The sequence below is a fragment of the Pollachius pollachius genome (genome assembly GCF_949987615.1).
Source record: "Pollachius pollachius genome assembly, chromosome: 12".
NCBI classification, from domain to species: Eukaryota; Metazoa; Chordata; class Actinopteri; order Gadiformes; family Gadidae; genus Pollachius; species Pollachius pollachius.
The window spans coordinates 18704713-18719925 of record NC_136945.1 but is presented as its reverse complement, the minus strand read 5'-3'; the positions used below and the strand labels follow the sequence as shown (position 1 = coordinate 18719925).

Below are 15213 nucleotides of genomic sequence, written 5' to 3'. Positions count from 1 at the left end.
CGACTGAAGAGCACTGCATTGTGTTTGGCGTTGGGTGGATAATGAGGTCACATAAACAAGTTGTCTATGTGGGCGGTTTGGCTCATTGGCGCCTCCGTCAAGAATCAATACAAAGAAAGCGTACCCTGCTCAACTTTGGTGTCTTTTGTTCGTCTTTGTCAAACCCCCCCCCCTCCCCACCACCGCTCCGATCACTCCTGACACTGTCAAACATTCAGCATCATTAAAAGGTTAGCGTCGTTCTACATCGGTCGCCGTACTGTGGTGCCCTGGAACCGGCGAGCGGTCGTTAACGACGACGAGCACGTAGTCCTCGACACCTTCCTTGATTGGGCTGGTTGGGTCACGGGCTCGGAGCCAGGGCTCCACTCTGAGCCAGCCAATCACAGCAGGGCCTGAGCCGGTATACAGATGATCCACCCTCGCCCTCCCAGAGTGGAAAAACAAACGTCCCAGAGGAGTTCAGTGTGCAATTCATCAGAGACGCACCCCAGCACCCGAGATGCTGAGGCAAAGAACGATCAACATCAAAACATGTGCATCACTCGTATCTGCGTACTCCCACTGAAAGATGGGCTGAGAAACATGATGAAGTCTTATGTTTGTAGTACGGTGATTTATGCTATTTGATGTTATGTTCTTTAGAGCCTTCCTCTGACAGATTCCGTTGCAGGATTATTTTAGTCGATTTTCTTAAATCTTTGATGAGAAAAAGGGCTGTTCTATGGCATGCATATGATGATTTGGATTTAATGAAATTCTTTCTTATCTTGCGTGTTCGGGAATCGAGCATATGTCTTTCGTTGTCACTGAAACTCAATTACATTTGTTTTGACATATTTCATCCTGAAATTTCCATATTACCTAAACTCGTACGATACATCCAAGGATTCACCCGTCTAACTCGGTGTATCTCTTCTGTCTTTTCACAGATCTAACCTTCTGAACACAAAGCAGTGAGGACACAAAGAGTTTCTCCCCATCTCCCCATCTTGAATAAACCTATAGTGGCTGGGAAAGGAGCAGCTACCTTCAGTGAATCTGATGCTCATGAGCCGTGGTGCAGCGACTGTTCAAGCCTTCCTCCTCAACGCCGCCTCTCCTCTGAGCGTAGCGTGAGCAGAAAGCGCAGAGGGCACCATGGCCTCTCCCTCCCTCCCGCGGTCCACGCTGGCCCGGCTGGTGGCGGGTCTGCTGCTGCCCCTGGTGTGCCTGGCCCAGGGCAGGGAGTGCCCCCGGCTGTGTGTCTGCGAGGTGCGGCCCTGGTTCACCCCGCAGTCCACCTACAAGGAGGCGTCCACCGTGGACTGCAACGACCTCCGGCTCACGCGCATCCCCACCAACCTCTCGGTGGACACCCAGGTGCTGCTGCTGCAGAGCAACCTCATCGCCCACTGCAGCGGGGAGCTGGAGCCGCTGCTCAACCTGACGGAGCTGGACCTGTCCCAGAACAACTTCAGCACCGTGGAGGCGGTGGGCCTGACCAGCATGAACCAGCTCACCACCCTGCACCTCGAGGAGAACCACATCCACCAGCTGCCCGACCACTGCCTCCGGGACCTCTCCAACCTCCAGGAGCTCTACATCAACCACAACCAGATCAGCTCCATCTCCCCGGGGGCCTTCGTGGGCCTCCACAACCTCCTGCGCCTCCACCTGAACTCCAACCGGCTGCGGGTGATAGACAGCCGCTGGTTTGAGGCCACGCCCAACCTGGAGATCCTGATGATCGGGGAGAACCCGGTCATCGGCCTCCTGGACATGAACTTCCAGCCCCTGGGGAGCCTGAGGAGCCTGGTTCTGGCCGGCATGGACCTGACCGACGTCCCGGGGAACGCCCTGGTGGGGCTGGATAGCCTGGAGAGCATCTCCTTCTACGACAACAAGCTGGTCCGGATCCCCCAGCTCGCTCTCCAGAAGGTCCCTAACTTGAAGTTCCTGGACTTGAACAAGAACCCCGTGCACAAGCTCCAGGAGGGCGACTTCAGGAACATGCTGCGACTGAAGGAGCTGGGCATTAACAACATGATGGAGCTGGTTTCGGTGGACCGCTACGCCCTGGACAACCTCCCGGAGCTCACCAAACTGGAGGCCACCAACAACCCCAAGCTGTCGTACGTCCACGGGACGGCCTTCAGGGACCTGCCCTCCCTGGAGAGCCTGATGCTCAACAACAACGCGCTGAGCGCCCTGTACCAGCGCACGGCGGAGGCCCTGCCCAACCTGCGCGAAATCAGCCTGCACAGCAACCCACTGCGCTGCGACTGCGTCATCCAGTGGATGAGCGCCAACCGCACCACGGTGCGCTTCATGGAGCCCCTGGCCATGCTCTGCTACGCGCCGCCGGAGCGCCGGGGCAAGCGGGTCCGAGAGCTCCGGCTGCTGGACGCCCCGGAGCAGTGCCTGCCCCTCATCTCGCCCGACACCTTCCCGGCCCACCTGGACCTGGAGCTGGGGACGAGCACCGCGCTGGACTGCCGCGCCACGGCTGAACCGGAGCCCGAGATCTACTGGGTCACCCCCCTCGGCGCCAAGATCACCACCGAGTCCGAGTCGGACCGGTACCACCTGAGCGGCGAGGGCACGCTGCACCTGACCCACGTGCGGGCGGAGGACTCGGGCCGCTACACCTGCGTGGCCCAGAACACGGAAGGGGCGGACACGCGCGTGGCCACGGTCCGCGTGAACGGCACGCTGCTGGACAGCGCCCAGGTGATGAGGATCTACGTCAAGCAGACGGAGCCCCACTCCATCCTGGTCTCCTGGAAGGTCAACTCCAACGTGCTGGCCTCCAACCTGAAGTGGGCCTCGGCCACCATGAAGATCGACAACCCGCACATCACCTACACGGCCCGCGTGCCCGTGGACGTGCACGAGTACAACCTGACGCACCTGCAGCCCGCCACCGAGTACGAGGTGTGCCTCAGCGTGTCCAACGTCCACATGCAGACGCACAAGTCCTGCGTCAACGTGACCACCAGCAGCGCCGCCTTCGCCCCGGACGAGTCGGACCCGCGGCCCAGCACGGCCGTGCTGGCCGTCATGGCGACCGTGCTGGCCTTCGTCAGCCTGGCCACGGTGGGGGTGTGCCTGGGCCGGCGCTGGAGGAGGAAGAACTACCAGCACTCCCTGAAGAAGTACATGCAGAAGACCTCGAGCATCCCGCTGAACGAGCTGTACCCGCCGCTCATCAACCTGTGGGAGGCCGACGGCGAGAAGGAGAAGGATGGCGGTGGCGGCGGCGGCGGCGGCGGAGGTGGCGGCGAGGGCAAGCCGTCCCCCGTGGACACCACGCGGAGCTACTACATGTGGTGAGGGTCGCGCAGACCCCCCACAGAGACCCTCCCACGGACACACTGCGACCGTTAAGGTGCAAGAGGCGCACGAAAGGGACAAAGGATTTCTTTGGTGTTGGTAGCTTTGCTGAAACGTTGCAGAGTGATCGAGGACGTGATTCCCTTCTCCTCTTAAACTACGATAGCGTATCGCCTGGGTTGGACTCTTTCCTTCTTGGTTTGGACTCTAAAGGCCGTGTTCACTGGATGATCAGTGAAGGCTCTAACACATCGGTAGGTAGAAAACGTGACATGTGGGTCGATTAACGTGTTCATTGACCCACGGGAGACTTTGGCGCACTGACTACGGTGCCACTGGGCAGGTGATTTATGTACGGTGCCACTGGGAAGGTGATTTACCTCCGTGGCTGGCCTGACTCTAATGTACTCTAAACCACGGCCGAGCTGAGGTTACCCGTGTTAACCTGTAATGCCATACCGATTAGTGTATTTTGTAAAGTGTTTTTTTTCACTTGCATAGTTGCATAGCGCATAGTGCGTTCACTTGTTTAACGTGATTCTGAAATATATCCGATATACTGAATATGTTGTTTTATTCGTCCACATTGGAAGGAGGCCGTAGAGTAGAAGGTGGTTCGTGAGGAGACACAGAGGAGACAGAGGACAGCGGAGGAAACGAAGGGTTGTCGGAGAGGTCTTTCATACGTCAGAGCCGCGTGCCCCCTCAGGATATACAGCCTATATATACAGTATAAATATATATATAGGGGGGCAGGCCTCTACTGTGGTCTTTAATCCAAGACTACCAATCTTTTAATATTAAAATATATTAGATATGTTTTTTTTATTGAAGAATGTAAGAATCCAGCACAATGACACAAAGACATCTGCATCGCAAATTACTTCACCACGCATTTATCAATCACACGGATTCAGTTCTGTCACGACAATAAAAGCACAACGTAGCGGGTTTCTCTTCGTTTCTCTGTACTCAGTGCGCACGGCAAAATGTCGATTTTTTTCACTCTGACTCCATAATGTGTGCCGTTTTATTTTAAGCCTCTTCCCTTATAGTGCATGGTAGAGTACAGCAGTCCCTCGTCAACATGGCCCTGTATGGCGGCTATGTTTAGCCGTTAGGTGGAGGGCTGTCTGCGCTGTATACGTTTTTACTCTCTAACAGGACGCTTTTCCACTTAATGATGCAGTCGCGTCGGTCTTCTTGCAGTAGGAGTTGGGATCAAAGGCTCTTTGTGTTTTCCTTTCAAACAGTTGATCTGTTGTGCACTGACTGATGGGTAATGGAGTTGTTTTAACTTCAAGGTAAAGGCTGACGGACGGGTTAAGACGTGTTACTGTCTACTGAATAATGTTAGCCATTGTGCAGTAATGTTGTATCAACTATAATTTTGACCTTTGATTATATTCCAAGGAATTAGGGGGTTTTAGTTTGGGAGAAATGTGGTGTTCAATGATAGAAAACATGAATGTATAATTAATAGCGTTCATGATTATTAACTACTGTATTATATTCTAGGAACTTTTTTCTCTCGTTTTATCTTACTACATTTGATAGCCATTGCTTAGATTATTATTTCCATGTGTAAAATGTACACTACGGATGTTCAAATAAATAAGTTTTGTTCTTTTGCATTTATGTCCCCTGATTATGTGTGTTATTTGTAGGATTGTAAACTTGTTGGAGTCAAATATAAAATGAACAATCCAATGGTAGCTTGGGTGTGATCTCACTGGATTGAGGGCGTTTGCTGCCCTCTAGTGTCGAAAAACAAAAAACAACGGTTATCCTGTAACCGATTTTTCGGGGTTGATGAAATAAGAGAGAACGTGTCATGGCATATTTAAAATGAGACGTTGTTTATCCAAAAAGTTTAATATTAATTCACAAGAAAATATTCTTTTTTACATTTGATTGATATTCATATTGCTAGAACAATAAGTTTGATTACTTAATTAAAATAACTCTGAACATCATGTGGACCAGGCATGAGTGCCAACTATATATGTATGCATTCCAAAAAAGTTCCCTCATTCTCCGATAGACATCTCCCGCCGTGTGTAACGCCTTCAGATAACCCATGGATCCATGGTCCCGGCCTTCAGTCTGAGTGCCCGATGGCTCCGTTCACACTTGGCCACCTGGGCGGTCTGCTGCCACCATCCAGGCTTGTCCTGGGGGGGGGGGGGGTCTGGTCCTCAGGGGGGGTGTCTTGTCCTCGGGGGGGGGGGGGGGGGTCTGGTACTCAAGGAGGCCTCCAGTGTGGTTGTTGTTGTGATGATGGTCTGATGAAGGCCAGCAGGTCACCATGGTAAAGGTCAGGGGTCAATGTGATGGAGGTCAGCAGGTCACTGGTGTGGGTCAGCAGGTCACCATGGTGAAGGTCAGGGGTCAATGTGATGGAGGTCAGCAGGTCACTGGTGTGGGTCAGCAGGTCACCATGGTGAAGGTCAGGGGTCAATGTGATGGAGGTCAGCAGGTCACTGGTGTGGGTCAGCAGGTCACCATGGTGAAGGTCAGGGGTCAATGTGATGGAGGTCAGCAGGTCACTGGTGTGGGTCAGCAGGTCACCATGGTGAAGGTCAGAAGGTCAGCGCTGCTCGGCCGAAACGCAGCGGAAGCCCAGGTTGGAGGCGGAGCTGTCGGGCGTGTTCTGGCTCCTGGCCGCACAGCGGTACCTGTAGCAGTAGGACTGACAGACAGCAGAACTCAACCAGCTGGCTCCCAGTGGGACCAGTACCAGTAGGACTGACGGACAGCAGAACTCAACCAGCTGGCTCCCAGTGGGACCAGTACCAGTAGGGATGACGGACAACAGAACTCAACCAGCTGCCTCCCAGTGGGACCAGTAGCAGTAGGACTGACGGACAACAGGACTCAACTAGCTGTCTCCCAGTGGGACCAGTAGCAGTAGGACTGACGGACAGCAGAACTCAACCAGCTGTCTCCCAGTGGGACCAGTAGCAGTAGGACTGACGGAGACAACAGAACTGTGTGGGTTGTGTTATGTACTGGCTTGTGTCGTGCACTGTGTGTGTTGTGTTGTCTTCTGTACTGTGTGCTGTGTTGTTTACTGCGGGTTGTGTGGTGTAGTGTGTTGTGTACTGGTCAGTGTGTTGTGTCCTGTGGGTTGTGTATTTACTGGGTTGTGCTGTATTTTGTGTAGTGGTCAGTGTGTCCCATGGTGCAGTGTGAAGTGTGCTGGAGGCTCCGCCTCAGATTCCTGAAACAATCGTCGCTCTGTGCTCACAACCGGCTCGGCACGCAGTCACATTCCCTTGGCAACCGTTGCCAGTGGCAGCAGTATCGGCTGGGCAACCAGAGTTAGATAAGACTGTCTGTAATTAAAGCGACGGACGGCTGTTTAGTATGGAGGCGTTTTCTGTGCGGTTTCTGGTAATTCTCTTTACATCCAGACAGCAATGTCATTAAATCAAAATCTCTGACAAAAATCGGGTATCTGTCGCAGGTCTGTAATATCAGCCGATTACTGCATTTGGCGCACAACAAAATCTTAGAAGGCCTACATGTCTCTCTACCGTCCTGCCGGGCGGCCTGTCCTATACTCGACCCCCTCGACCACAGTCCTCCCCAGGCTTTAAAATGAGGCCCGGAGGGGGGGCTGTGGTTCTTTCTGAATCTAGCTAAGTCTTGCTTGTTTCTCCAAATATCCTACCCTATCTTTCAAGTGTAATTCCGGCGAAAATTGAACCCAGAGTCTTTTTCGGCATGAAGACCCATCCGATTATCAACTTCTTTTTGTTGATAATCGGATATAGATCTTGCCGGAAGCATCGTTACAGCCCAAATGGCTTCCGTGTGATTGTTATCAAAAACACCTTGAATACAGAATACATAATGTAACCGCAGTAGAGATTCCCAAAGCATGGCACAGAAGAGACAGATGGAGAGGAGAATGCGGACGTAATACAAGAGCTTATTTCTACTGAATGAGGCCCTTCGGCTGTGGTGTTCATGTTTCCTGTTTCCTGAACACTTTGTCGTTGGGACCGGTTCCACGGGAACGCCTCAACAGCTCCAGGGAAGCTTTAACCCGGTAACCATAGTAACTGTGGATGCAGGGTCCCTTACCTTGTGGCACATGTAGGAGCCCCCCTTCTTCACCCGCTCGGAGCCGGAGGACGGTCCGGTCTGCAGGACCGACACAGAGAGACAGCGTCAATGGAGCTCTCTGAGCACCACCAGAACCACCACAAACAACACCACCGAAACCCCCACCACCACCGACATAACCAACACCACCACCACAAACACAAACACAGACACCACCACCACCACCACCACCTCCATCATGACCCCCACCAACACAATCACAAACACCACCACCACCGCCTCCATAATGACCCCCACCAACACAAACACAAACACCACCACCACCACCGCCTCCATCATGACCCGCACCAACACAAACACAAACATCACCAGCAGCAGACTCTCCACCCCCACCACAAACACCATAAAACAACACCTACACAACCACCACAAACACAAAAACCACCACCATAGACACCACCACAACCACAACATACAAACACCCCCCACAAACACCACCACCACAACCACAACATACAAACACCCTCACAACCACCACCACCACCATAAAACACCACCACCACCACCATCACCACCACCACATCACCACCACCTCACAACGCCTCACCGGGTTCCGCTGGCGGTCAGTGGTGTGATACACCGTCCACCAGTCAGAGGTCCACTCCCACGCGTTGCCCACCATGTCGTACAGGCCGTAGGCGTTGGCAGGAAATGACATCACCTGCAGGAGCAAAGAGCACGGCGGAGAACGGCTTCAACACAAGACACTTCCTCGGGGTTTAAGCTCTCCCCCAGACTAGAATCCCCCGGTCCTACCGGTGAGGTCTGCGCGTGGCCGTCCGCTGCAGAGTTGTGCGTGGGGAAGTCTCCCTGCCAGAGGTTGGCGTAGTGCTGGTCCTTGGGGGTTAGCTTGTTGCCCCAGGGGAACAGCCTGCAGGGGGGAGGAGCTAGTTACCGTCTCACCGTCTAGAGCCTCACAGAAGCTTTACCCAGAGGGATCGCGTCACATGTATCATCATCATCAAACAAAGAGCAGGTGGACTGGTCCTCCCTCTCTACAGGGCCCTACCAGTCCCATCTAGTCCCTAGTCTCTAGAGGACTGGTACGGTCTAGTCTCTAGTCTCTGGTCTCTACAGGGCCAGGCCCTACCAGTCCCATCTAGTCTCTAGTCTTTCTAGAGGGCCCGACTGGTCCGGTCTAGTCTCTACAGGGTCCCGGTCCGGTCGAGTCTCTCCTGGTCCGGTCGAGGCTCTCCTGGTCCGGTCCAGTCTCTCCTGGTCCAGTCCAGTCTCTCCTGGTCCGGACTAGTCTCTCCTGGTCCGGTCTAGTCTCTCCTGGTCCGGTCCAGTCTCTACAGGGTCCTGGTCCAGTTCAGTCTCTACAGTGTCCTGGTCCAGTCTAGTCTCTCCTGGTCTGGTCCAGTCTCTCCTGGTCCGGTCCAGTCTCTCCTAGTCCGGTCTAGTCTCTCCTGGTCCGGTCTAGTCTCTCCCGGTCCGGTCCAGTCTCCCCGTACCGGTCCTTGAGGCCGCCCCTGCAGGCGTGCTCCCACTCTGCCTCCGTGGGGAGCCTCTTGCCGGCCCAGGAGCAGTAGGCCTCCGCGTCCTTCCAGGAGACGTGGAGGACAGGGTGCTGCAGCCTGCAGGGGGAGACGACATCACCGCTGAGATACTGGCTTTTTAACTCTTCTACCTCCCGTACGTACAACCATCACCATGGTTTCCATGGTGACCGTGTTTATGGACCGTCCTGTTTGTACAACCGTCACCAGTGTAACCCCGGCGACCGTGTCTCTGGACGTAATGGGGCCGGCCGGCCGGTTCCCCCCCCCCCCCCCACCACCCGACAGAGACCTGGTTGTGAGGAACCAGGGCAGAAGCGATGGCCTGTTTCTGTTTTTTGTCTGTTTTGGGGGTTGTTTACCTCTCTGTGACGTCGGAGCCCTGCCCCTCCGGGCTCTTCCAGCTGGCGCCTTTCACCGGCAGCCACCAGGGGGCGGCAGCCACCTGACGGCAGAAGGAGACCTCAAGGACTACAAACAACAGGCACCCCCTGATGGACTCAAACTTCATCCTGGATACAGCGCTAATTCATTGACGACTTTAATAATCAGTATCACACGAGTCCTAGCCTCGCATCTAGCCTCTGCTGTCGTAGCCCAGGTCTGTTACTGCCCCCTTGATGGTTTTTAACAACTAAAACCGAGGTGTGTCTAAGATGATACTGGTGCTACATGTAATACACTACTGTGATATGCTACATTATAATAACTTAAGAGACCGATTCATGATTGCAAAATCTCCTTAGGGTCGTTGGGGATAAATAGTATAAAAATATCCACATATCTGTTCTTCTCTCCTGCATTAAGAGAGACAGTCAGGTGCATCACTGGTTAGATATCACCATACCTACCGCCTGGCTGATCTGACTCTTCACCTCCTCGCTCAGGATCCCCTCGAACACAAACGAGTCTCCGTACTGTTCCGCCTGCGGAGGGGCACAGCAGCAGAACATCAGTGCAGCAGCTCCACCCTGCACCACCCGACAGAGCAGCCCCGAAGACGCTTCACCTCAGTGACGTAGCCCGTGGCGGCGACAAACGCCTGGAACTGGAGGTTGGAGACCTCCTGGGTGTCCATGAGGAAGGGATCCAGGACCACCGGTCGCTGGGGCCCCTCCCCGTCCGGGGGGATACCCGGCTCATCTGTTCCCATCAGGGTCTCTCCTCCCGGGATCAGCACCATCTAGAAGCCCACAGACCCACTCAGTACAGCTTTACATCCGATCACACAGGCCTGGGCCACTTATAGTGAATAGGCTGCAGTACGGCAGACACAGTATCTGTGCCGTTAACGGAGAGTAGATTAAACGCAGGGGAAAGGTGGACGCAATAAAACAGCGACCATTTCTCTAGGATTTATCATTTAGTTAATTAAGAGAAGCTAAATTGCAAACGCGACCTTGCTTGTTGTATCCTCGTCCTCCTCCCGAAGGTTTGAGGGCATCTCGTTCATCATTCTGGAGTATTTAACATCTGGGCTGACAGATGAGGGGGTCCTGCCTCCCTCGGGGTCCACAACAGAGTCCCTCTTCAGGCTTTGACATCCACACCCAACTGACTCCGACGGGACCGCGTCGTCCGCCCGGGTCCCGACCACCAGGTCTGGGGGGACCGGGTCGACCACCAGGTCTGGGGGGACCGGATCGTCCGCCCGGGTCCCGACCACCAGGTCTGGGGGGCCCGGGTCGACCACCACGTCTGGAGGGAAAGGGTCGGGACCCTCAGTGCAGAACGCAGAGTACTTCGTGAGGACTATGAGAGTGAAAGTGAAGCATCGCAGCATCTTCTCACCCGCCTGGAATCTCTTGTTGACAGGGACTTCCTTAAAGTCACGTGGTTCGACAGCTTAACTGGTTAACTCTTTGCAGTCTGGCGATGGAACTGTAATGTCTTATTATGGCTATATTATCTAGTATCCGCCATGTAAAATTCACAAATATGAAAGCTAATTGCCCATACTAAACAGACTTTAAATATATTACATATATATATAGAACTGTAAATATTGTACATTTTGTGGATTTGTAGTCCTTGATGTGGGCGGGCCGGACCGAGGAATCAACTCCATTTCCCAGATGTCTCCACGGGTCTGGTCCCCGCAGATGATCTGGAACCCGTCCAGCGCAGAGAGCGTCGATAGCGAGCTGCGCCTGCACCGCTCCGCCGCTCTGAGGGGTTAACCTGTCCCGTCCTGGAGCTCCTCTGACGGCTGTCTGTCTGTCCGGTGGCCTGGTGAGAGGAGAGGAGACTTGCAGCATGCTTCCTCAGGGGATGCGGTTCATGCCGAGCTTCTGAACGTTAACCACAGCGAAGGTAAAGTTGAGAGCGCAACTTGTGTGCATTTCCATGTCCTTCTGGAATGAGAAGTCCTCTCTCTGCGGGCTGGGAGGATAGATTCTGGCTCTGTGGACGGGAGACGCGACCACCCTTAGTGTGTTGGTGAACATGTTGATGAACATGTTGGTGAACATGTTGCAGCTGCGTTCCCCGGCACGACCAGACTACTGTAGCTATTGGAATTAAGACTTATCTAAAGTAACGCGCTTTGACCGTTTTCTTTTGTCCCTCTGAAAGCTATCGCCTTCAAAAAGAGGTGTGGGCTACCAAACCATTTAAATGAAGGCACTGGAATGTAACCTCAGAAGATCTGAAATATTTCATTTAAAAACTGGATATTGAGACAATGATAAGTAGTTTAAACGGACGACCATCGTCGACTTACGTTGAATTTACCTAATAGACCGGTTCAGATTACTATGTGTATCTCTGACTAACTGACTCCAATCATTAACCGTGGGGCCTCCGTCAGTCAGCACAACTTCATGGACGGATGGATAAGGGACGATGTTTCCCTGCACTCTGCTCTTATGCAAATCAGATCTATCTGGGGGCGGGGGGGTTATTAACTATTAAAGTCTCAGACTATGGTCATGTGTCCCAACACACGCTAATACGCTAACAATGAAGGCCACCAGAGCCAGGAAGGGAATCACCTGCTGTTATCTCAGCCCGGGGGAAGCATTGAATCGACCAATGAACTACACTACAACTTTAGTGTGTGGTTCACAGAACAGAAACCAAACACAGAGATAACAAGTGCTTTTACAGCCTTCCCTGTTCAGACCTCAGCCCAGAGTCACAACGTTGACCTCACCTGATTTAACAAGTGGACCAAGAGACACCGGAGCAGGAGTACGACGAACCTCCATCCAAGAGACATGGAGAAAGATGGAGTTCTTCTACCATCAGACCTGCTAGAAGGACTCTGACGTACCTCCTCGTCTCCATGGTAGCAGGACTCTACTGTACCTCCTCGTCTCCATGGTAACAGGACTGTAACGTACCTCCTCGTCTCCATGGTAGCAGGACTCTAACCTGTCTCCATGGTAGCAGGACTCTAACCTGTCTTCACGTCTCCATGGTAACAGGACTCTAACGTACCTCCTCGTCTCCATGGTAGCAGGACTCTACTGTACTTCCTCGTCTCCATGGTAACAGGACTGTAACGTACCTCCTCGTCTCCATGGTAGCAGGTCTCTAACCTGTCTCCATGGTAACAGGACTCTAACGTACCTCCTCGTCTCCATGGTAACAGGACTCTACTGTACCTCCTCGTCTCCATGGCAACAGGACTCTACTGTACCTCCTCGTCTCCATGAGACGTACAGTCTCATGGAGGTGCAGTAGCAGGACTCTACTGTACCTCCAGGTCTCCATGGTAACAGGACTCTAACGTACCCCCTCCCTCCCTCCAGGTGGGGGCCTGTAGGCTGACCCTCCTCTCCTGCTCCCTCCCTCCAGGTGGGGGCCTGTAGGCTGACCCTCCTCTCCTGCTCCCTCCCTCCAGGTGGGGGCCTGTAGGCTGACCCTCCTCTCCTGCTCCCTCCCTCCAGGTGGGGGCCTGTAGGCTGACCCTCCTCTCCTCCTCCCTCCCTCCAGGTGGGGGCCTGTAGGCTGACCCTCCTCTCCTCCTCCCTCCCTCCAGGTGGGGGCCTGTAGGCTGACCCTCCTCTCCTCCTCCCTCCCTCCAGGTGGGGGCCTGTAGGCTGACCCGGAGACATGTCGGACAAGATGTCCAGCTTCCTCCACATCGGGGACATCTGCTCCCTGTACGCAGAAGGCTCCACCAACGGCTTCATCAGCACCCTGGGGTACGTGTAGGACCACCCCCCTTCTTCACCTTAGTGTGTGACCGCTTCCTGTCTGCCCCCCCCCCCCCCTCCCCCCCCTCCCCCCCCCCCCCCCCCCCCCCCCCCCCCCCTCAGCGAGGCTGGGCGGGGGTCGGCTTGGTGTTGTGGAGCTTGAGGAAATGGCAGCCGCTTATATTTAATTGAGAGTTTATTCTCGTTAGAGACAACGACCAGAGTCATAGCCAAGGGGCGCTATTAGGTGTGTGTGTGTGCGTGTGCGTGTGTGTCACGTGATCAGGGATGGAGTTAGGGTCAGTAAACCGTTGTAGTTCCCAGCTAGCCTGAAGCAGTAACGGAGCACGGAGTGAAGGAATCAGGCCTGGGGAGGGGTCAATGTTAGTGAGGAGGTCTCCCAGCATGGGACCCCCATGGAAAGGGTGTTTGTGTGTGTGTGTGTGTGTGTGTGTGTGTGCGTGCGCGTGTGCGTGTGGGAAACATGTCCTTTGGTGTATATGAAAGCTATTTCTGCTCCACCTTCACATGCTCTCTCGCGAGGCGTGGAGATGTGTCCAACCGCAGGGCTGGAACACAATGGTCTCTTCCAAATCAACCAGAATGGGAGTTATTGTTGGCCGGTTAGACTTGCAGATACCGCTTTGAGACAGGCAGTGTAGCTCTGCTCAGCTGTCAGCAGGGCCCATGAGTTGCGCCTTCCTCCAGCCGATAGCGGTAATGAGGAGTAATGAGAGTAATGGATCCTAGCTGTAAATACTGACTAAACTAGCGTCATGACTGTTATCTGCTGGTTGTGGGAAACAGGGAGGAGAGAGAGAACAGAGAGACAGTGTGTCTAGTAAAGACTGTGCCACAACAGAGGCGCCATGGCCTTTCTGGAGTTCCAGAGCTTCCCACCTGCAGTTCTCACAAACACACACCCCCCCCCCATACACACACCTCAAAACACACATACCACAAACACACACACACACATCCCACACACACACACACACACACACACACACGCACACACCTCAACACACACACACATCCCACACACACACCTTACCACACACACACACTTCCCCCATACACATACACACAAACACGTACCACACACATGCAACCAAAACACACCCCTCAACACGCATGCACGCACGCGTGCCCACACACACACACACACACATGTACCAAACCACCAGCCCCTGTGGGCCTGGATGTGTCTCTGAGCCAAACCGCCAACTCGGCGACATTCTTCAGATTACAGAAGGGATGCAGAGAACCATGAGACGCCCTAATCCAGCCTCACCTTCATCTGTCGGCCCCCCTCTGTTTCCCCCGTCCATCGGGCCCCAGGGAGGGAGTTCACCATTGTTCCCCGCAGGGCAGGCTAGCCAATGCTATACGTGTCTGGTTCTTTGGGCGCGCGCGGATGTAACTAGTGAGCTAATGTTAATCAACGACCAATGCTCAGGGACTCATCAGCCTCAGATAGACAGTCACACGCACACACACATGCACGCACGAACACACACGCATAGACGCACACGCATAAACACACACACACACACACACACACACAAACACACACACACACACTCTGCCTTCTAGGTGATGCTGCAGACCACAGACGGCGCACAGGTGAGGGTCAGAGAGACGGTGACTCAGGAGTCTGTGGTTCCTGAGTGACGTTGTGTTGTGGTGGTTCCTGAGTGACGGTGTGTTTTGGTGTCTCTCCTCCAGCCTGGTGGACGACCGCTGTGTGGTGCAGCCTGATGCCGGAGACCTCAACAGTCCTCCCAAGAAGTTCAGAGGTAAGGGAAGATGGAGACACACTCTCACCCTCACCCCCTCCCCCCTGAAGCCCCCACCAGTGTTTAAACTACGGGCTCTGCGACGTGCCGCTGCCCAATGAACCACTTCGCTTTTGTTTGGCTCATGATGAGCAAGGCTAGTCCCTTAGCCAGGCTACGCTAGCCTAGCTTAGCCATGCTACGCTAGCCCCCGCGGTGCAGAAAGCCCTCCTCTGTTGGGGTGACGAAGAATGAATGAATCAATGTGTGTGTGTTTGTTAGTGGGAGACAATTCTGGGAGAGGAAGGGGAGAGGAGGGGGGGGGGGAGAAAGGCTTCAGAACTG

General features: G+C 54.0%; 3 protein-coding genes across 5 annotated transcripts in view; 2 read left to right on the top strand and 1 right to left on the bottom strand.

The window, feature by feature from the left end:
• Nucleotides 1-1140: 1140 nt before the first annotated feature.
• On the top strand, nt 1141-3315 carry LOC307083814 (leucine-rich repeat neuronal protein 1-like; the record flags this gene model as incomplete). The annotated part of the gene is made up of 1 exon (XM_079747809.1): nt 1141-3315. One exon carries the CDS (start codon nt 1141-1143, stop codon nt 3313-3315), a length of 2175 nt encoding a protein of 724 aa, XP_079603935.1.
• A 1883-nt stretch (nt 3316-5198) lies between these two features.
• sumf1 (sulfatase modifying factor 1) lies at nt 5199-10819 on the bottom strand. The gene is made up of 9 exons (XM_079747398.1): nt 10348-10819; nt 9958-10131; nt 9800-9874; nt 9311-9393; nt 8904-9026; nt 8206-8320; nt 7997-8110; nt 7408-7467; nt 5199-6007 (listed from the first exon to the last, which is right to left on the bottom strand). The coding sequence occupies exons 1-9, from the start codon at nt 10729-10731 to the stop codon at nt 5906-5908; spliced, it is 1230 nt and encodes a 409-aa protein (XP_079603524.1). The 5' UTR covers nt 10732-10819; the 3' UTR covers nt 5199-5905.
• A 154-nt stretch (nt 10820-10973) lies between these two features.
• Nucleotides 10974-15213, top strand: part of LOC307083782 (inositol 1,4,5-trisphosphate-gated calcium channel ITPR1) — an 80197-nt gene continuing 75957 nt past the window's right edge. For all 3 annotated transcript variants that reach the window (XM_079747741.1, XM_079747740.1, XM_079747742.1), the window contains exons 1-3: nt 10974-11261; nt 12980-13099; nt 14819-14889. In XM_079747741.1, the coding sequence (XP_079603867.1) occupies nt 13008-13099; nt 14819-14889 (163 nt within the window). In that variant the 5' untranslated portion in view covers nt 10974-11261; nt 12980-13007. The remainder of the gene's footprint in view (nt 11262-12979; nt 13100-14818; nt 14890-15213) is intronic.